Here is an 8,127-nt window from a genome sequence, read left to right as displayed (position 1 = left end):
TGCATCAGCGAATGCCGTGTCCGGTAAGTCCATCGTGGTAAGGTCGCGGCCTTGCACACTGCACTTGCGGGAAAAGAAACGTGCGAAAGCCTCCGATTTCTCATAGCTTGTGGCCCTCTCGCAACCTTCACTATCAACCAGCAGGGGAATGTCAGTGTTCCGACCCTCGCCACAAGCGCACTTTAGCTTCGTCCACCATTCCTTCTCCTTCAGGGACCCATTCGACAAGCTATGTCTGAGGCTGTTCTCTTTGGAAACTCTAGATCTAGCAAGGACTGCGATAGCATTGTTTACAGAACGGGTAAACTCATGTTTCAGTGCAAAATCGTGAGGGTGCTTCCTCCAAGTGCGCCAGCGTTTGTCCTTCTCCTTCATGGCGGCTGCACACTCAGGTGTCCACCATTTCGGATCTGTTGACTTCACTGTCAGTGTCTTGGACGGAACGAACTGGGAAACGGCGTTCATGATTGTGGCAGTAACGTGCTCACACGAAGTTTCTGGGTTGGCAGTAATGACGGTTGACCAATCAACCTGGCGGAAAAAGGATCGGAGGCGGTTCCAGTCTGCCTTTTCATAGCGCCAGACAGTTCGTTGCACCGCCGCTTCATGGGTAGGAAGAACACCTGTGAAGTCCGAAAGAATTACAGCGTGGTCAGATCGACCAATAGGGGACATTATCTGCGTGGTCACTGGAGAGTTGAACGTGGACATCACCAGGTCGAGTGTGTTATCCCCGCGAGTAGGACTCTGAACGTGCTGCGTGAGAAAGTGGGCTGTGCATGTGTCTTCGAGGGCTTCCCCCGCAGGTGTGGTCTTCGAGCTATGGAGCCAATTGCGGTTATGCACGTTAAAATCACCGGCGAGTATGAGGTTGGCACCAAGTGCACGAGCAGAGGGAAGGATGTCATCGAGATGGTTAATGAGCGTAAGGTCACTGGGCCCCGTCGAACCTGGCCTGTAAGCAGCGCCCAAGACTATCTTTTGTCCAGGGGACAATTGAATGGATAGCCAAATGAGTTCGTGATGTGGAGAAAATAACTCATCAATTACCATGGCTGGGAGTGTAGATCTGATCCATACGGCCACTCCGCCACCGCGTGCTGTTCGATCCAGCCGGAAGGTGGTGTAGCCAGGGAATGTGGAGTCGGATGGTGGAACGGTTTCAGAGGAAAACTTTGTTTCCGTCACTACTGCTATGTCGGGATTATGTTGGTGCAGTGTGTGCTGGAACTCAGCTAGCTTGTTTCCTAAGCTAAATGCATTGGTGCAAAGGAGTCTGAGTGAACATTTAACGGTATTGTGATGAATGACAGAACTAGGCATGGGTGTAAAAATGAAAGGTAAATGTGTATTAAAGCGGTAAGTTTCTGAAGTGACTTACTACAGGACTTGTTGGCCACTCTCAGGAGATTTTCGTTTCCGTTTTTTCCGTTGCTTGGATCCAGTGGTGGTGGCACTCTGGTCCCGATCAGGTGTGACGCTATGGCGTGAACGCTTGGATCGGTTGACTTCCCACCCGCCAGAATCAGGATCATCGTCGCTGTGGCCTCCCAGCTGTGGGCCTAGAGCTGTACATGCATCGCTGTCTGCCTTCTTGGCCTCTCTGTCGGAGTCGCAGGGCAAGTTAGACAGCTGCTGGTTTTCTGGCTTGGATAAGCTTTCGTTGTCGACCAATGATTCAATGATTCAGTATCAGCAGAAAGAGGCAGCTCTTCAGACTCAGAGGAGCTGGAGTCGCTCTTGTCAGCTGCTGGGAGATCCTGCTTAGACTTGGATGTTGGGCATTGTGATTGGGCTTTACTTTGCTGCTCTGTCTGGGGTGGGTTTGCAACCACATCAGACAGGAGTCGACGTGTGCGTTCAGTGTCTGTACATGTAGGTGACGTTGAGTGCCGTGACTGCTGTGTACTACCGGTACTGGCAGTGGTACTGCGGGCCTCAGGGCAGTCCTTGGCAAGGTGCTCTGGCTTGCTGCAAATCCGACACGTGGGCTTTTGGCCACTATAATGTACGCGGAAAGTGCCTTTCCCGTCTCTAGATTTCACGTACGAAGGTACGGCTTTATTCGACCCCAATACAAAGGTTGCAAAACGGACTCCGGTTGCAATAACAACGTTGTCCCGTACCTTAAGTTTACCGTGGCGGATGGCGCCCTGCACGGTACCGTATGGAGCAAGTGCGGCTGTAATGGCGCCATCCGATACCCACACAGGAACATCGTGAATGTGCAACTGAACATGAGTGTTTTCTGTCAAGGATTTTGGAAGGATATGTTGTCCATTGATATGGAAACCATTCTTCACGACTAACTGGGCAAGCTGGATATCTGTGAACGTTAATCTGCATTGGCCTACCGAACTGACCTGGATAGATAGGATGAGCTCAGCTCCTATTCCGTGTTGCTCGAGGCAGCTCACGTACTCGGCGAGTTTCAAATCCTTTGGAGCTGGAAATATCACAGTTCGGGCCATCAGGTCCCTGGCGCTTACTTTCCGCCATGGGTCGACTTCAGCTGGTTCCCGAGATGTATCAGTGGTCTCCATGATCCCGGAACGGGCATATGAGGGGCTAAAACGCCCAACCACGAGATTTTTTTCAGAGCTAAAAAAAGCTTTACCACACGTCACTGAGACAAAAAACCTACTTTTGTTAAAAAACATTATTGAAGATGGTGTTGAGCGGTCTCTGCTGGGATGAACGGCTACACCTTAGCTCAGTGGTTAGAGCATCGCTGGCTATAAGCGAAGGTCCCTGGTTCGAATCCTGGTGGTGAAAGTCGATTTTTTCTTCAGACTTTTCCCGTTTGTGTCTTTCCCTCAAACCATTGGAAAACTTATTTTTTGTTGATATGACATTAGCCTTCATGCGATCGGTCCGGCCATGGCGCCAGTATCCATGGTAACTCTGTCATAGCCTGTGCTCCGCTGAAGAGACCTAACAAGGTCGAAACAGCTAGCTGTCCATGTCCGGAGTCGTAGGAGACATGGAGGTACATGTAGTACTAGTACTCTACTAGGTAGTACTAGTACTACCTAGTAGTACCAGACACAATGCATGTCATGCAGATTCTGCGTGCATCTTCCACACATACCGGTACATGCACGTGTCGTTGTAGAGTCTACTGCATGACACGACGAGATGATCCGATTCGCTCCACGCAGAGAGAGGCCTCGGCTCGAGGTCATGTGCCAGCCACGGATAGACACATAGTACATCAACCTGTCAGCCTGCAATGAATAATGTCAAGCCTTCTTCATTGTTTTTTTTGCCTGTATCACTGGATGCCTTTACGGGCCGCCCTCCCTCACCATGCTCACCGGACGTAAAGAAGAAAATCCAAACATAAAACAACCTGAAGGGTAAGCATTTGAAGCCTCTGCCAGATTTTAATATTCTGGAAAAAGTCCAGTAGAGACTAGAGCCTAGAGGCGGTGTTGGTCAGTAACGGAAGCACGTGTGTTGACCTATTGACCTCGCTCCAAGCTGGTCATCTGAGTTCCACGAAGGCCTTACTCCCCTTACCAGCCTTAGGCCGTAATGCAGGGCCTCGTTTGTAGATAGCCACGTTCTTTCATAATTTTCTTCCCAGGTCGCCCGGCCTTGTCGACAATCGGGTTTGTGGTGGTGCTTGCTCGACCAAAGGATATCAATGGCTATCTGTTGCCACAGGTGTCAGTGCAGTGAGTTAGAGACTCGGGACCGGTGCGCCTAACACTGTCGTGTTTGGATAGCGATCATGGTACATCTACCCGGCTGCAAGCAGCCCATTAGACTTGTCGTCTGCGGATTTCTTGTGCTGTTCACGACAATTTCTAGAGGTAAGGATGACTGTTGCAATGTAAGAACAAGTGCGTACTGTAGGCATGTTAGGAGCGACACCACTGGCCCCTCGGAACTACAGCAGTGCACGTTTGAAGATTTACTAGCGAACTTCTACGGTGCACAGAGCAAGGCCAAAGCACTGCATTGCGATCGTAGATCATACCGAGCTGAGCTATCAGTGGGTTCAGAAAGGTTCCTGAATGACTGAATAAGAGACCGGCATACGCGGTGTAACAAAATATCCACCAAGCCATTCAATAATTATTATGACTGTTTAGTTCACTTTAGGATCCATGCATGCTATATGTATGTCAAAACAGTTGTTTGAACGATCAGTATCACCATCTGGGAGTTTGGAGTCTTGCTGCTGCCATGGTTGATGTGGTCGATTGGAGAGGGTGTGCACTGTGCAGTGGACGTGGGAGTGTGACGAAGTCTCACATCTCCCAGTACAATTATCTCACGTGATATCCGTGTACAATTTCAAGAATTTATTGGCAAAGTAACATGACTCTCTTCACATTTTAGTTTTGCTCTCAGTATGTAGTCTTCATTTCAGAGAGACATTGACAATGCAGGAGAATGATCCAGTCCTTGCCTTTCCTTCCCATATCTCCGCCACATTCCGCTTCACCATGACTAGACATTGAAAAGCCATTGAACACTGACATAATGATGCACACACACACACACACACACACACACACACACACACACACACACACACACACACACACACACACACACACACACACACACACACACACACACACACACACACACACACACACACACACACACACACACACACACACACACACACACACACACACACACACACACACACACACACACACACACACACACACACACACACACACACACACACACACACACACACACACACACACACACACACACACACACACACACACACACACACACACACACACACACACACACACACACACACACACACACACACACACACACACACACACACACACACACACACACACACACACACACACACACACACACACACACACACACACACACACACACACACACACACACACACACACACACACACACACACACACACACACACACACACACACACACACACACACACACACACACACACACACACACACACACACACACACACACACACACACACACACACACACACACACACACACACACACACACACACACACACACACACACACACACACACACACACACACACACACACACACACACACACACACACACACACACACACACACACACACACACACACACACACACACACACACACACACACACACACACACACACACACACACACACACACACACACACACACACACACACACACACACACACACACACACACACACACACACACACACACACACACACACACACACACACACACACACACACACACACACACACACACACACACACACACACACACACACACACACACACACACACACACACACACACACACACACACACACACACACACACACACACACACACACACACACACACACACACACACACACACACACACACACACACACACACACACACACACACACACACACACACACACACACACACACACACACACACACACACACACACACACACACACACACACACACACACACACACACACACACACACACACACACACACACACACACACACACACACACACACACACACACACACACACACACACACACACACACACACACACACACACACACACACACACACACACACACACACACACACACACACACACACACACACACACACACACACACACACACACACACACACCTTTGACCTTTGACGCCCATCGCCGGAGGCGATGATAGCAATGCTACGGCAGAAGCCATAGCAACTTGTGCTGGGATTACACCATTCAACAGCTTGCAAGGCTGAAGAATTGACCGTCACTATTCAGCCTGGTCTACACCATACAGCTATTTGGAGTGACATTTTCTGGCCAGTGAATCCCTTTTTTGGTCTTTTTCATTTTTTTTTTCTTTTTTTTTTTTTTCCCGCACACACATCACACCACATACTCCGGCATGCACTGGCTGTTGGTAACCACCCAGGAGAATGAAAGAAAAGTCAGGAAGAGTCTGAGAAAGAGAAGAAAGACGTGTGTGACCATAATCGTCGGGAATCGAACCCGCAATCTATCGATTGGAAATCGCTGCACATACCACTGCACCATATGGGACACACACACACACACACACACACACACACACACACACACACACACAAATACACACACACACACACACACACACATACACACACACACACACACACACACACACACACACACACACACACACACACACACACACACACACACACACACACACACACACACACACACACACACACACACACACACACACACACACACACACACACACACACACACACACACACACACACACACACACACACACACACACACACACACACACACACACACACACACACACACACACACACACACACACACACACACACACACACACACACACACACACACACACACACACACACACACACACACACACACACACACACACACACACACACACACACACACACACACACACACACACACACACACACACACACACACACACACACACACACACACACACACACACACACACACACACACACACACACACACACACACACACACACACACACACACACACACACACACACACACACACACACACACACACACACACACACACACACACACACACACACACACACACACACACACACACACACACACACACACACACACACACACACACACACACACACACACACACACACACACACACACACACACACACACACACACACACACACACACACACACACACACACACACACACACACACACACACACACACACACACACACACACACACACACACACACACACACACACACACACACACACACACACACACACACACACACACACACACACACACACACACACACACACACACACACACACACACACACACACACACACACACACACACACACACACACACACACACACACACACACACACACACACACACACACACACACACACACACACACACACACACACACACACACACACACACACACACACACACACACACACACACACACACACACACACACACACACACACACACACACACACACACACACACACACACACACACACACACACACACACACACACACACACACACACACACACACACACACACACACACACACACACACACACACACACACACACACACACACACACACACACACACACACACACACACACACACACACACACACACACACACACACACACACACACACACACACACACACACACACACACACACACACACACACACACACACACACACACACACACACACACACACACACACACACACACACACACACACACACACACACACACACACACACACACACACACACACACACACACACACACACACACACACACACACACACACACACACACACACACACACACACACACACACACACACACACACACACACACACACACACACACACACACACACACACACACACACACACACACACACACACACACACACACACACACACACACACACACACACACACACACACACACACACACACACACACACACACACACACACACACACACACACACACACACACACACACACACACACACACACACACACACACACACACACACACACACACACACACACACACACACACACACACACACACACACACACACACACACACACACACACACACACACACACACACACACACACACACACACACACACACACACACACACACACACACACACACACACACACACACACACACACACACACACACACACACACACACACACACACACACACACACACACACACACACACACACACACACACACACACACACACACACACACACACACACACACACACACACACACACACACACACACACACACACACACACACACACACACACACACACACACACACACACACACACACACACACACACACACACACACACACACACACACACACACAAGGCGATGATAGCGATGCTACGACAGAAGCCCTAGCAACTTCCGCTGGGATTGCACCATTCATCAGCTTGCAAAGCTGAAGGATT

General features: G+C 49.5%; 1 protein-coding gene across 1 annotated transcript in view; it reads left to right on the top strand.

The window, feature by feature from the left end:
* Nucleotides 1-3,350: 3,350 nt before the first annotated feature.
* The window catches only part of LOC135823248 (fibropellin-1-like), a 33,645-nt gene continuing 28,868 nt past the window's right edge, over nt 3,351-8,127 (top strand). The window contains exon 1 of the mRNA XM_065336097.1: nt 3,351-3,818. Coding sequence (XP_065192169.1) covers nt 3,737-3,818 — 82 coding nt within the window. The 5' untranslated portion in view covers nt 3,351-3,736. The remainder of the gene's footprint in view (nt 3,819-8,127) is intronic.

This window comes from Sycon ciliatum, chromosome 8 (genome assembly GCF_964019385.1).
Source record: "Sycon ciliatum chromosome 8, ocSycCili1.1, whole genome shotgun sequence".
Lineage (NCBI taxonomy): Eukaryota > Metazoa > Porifera > Calcarea > Leucosolenida > Sycettidae > Sycon > Sycon ciliatum.
This window is presented reverse-complemented; position numbering and strand designations above follow the sequence as displayed.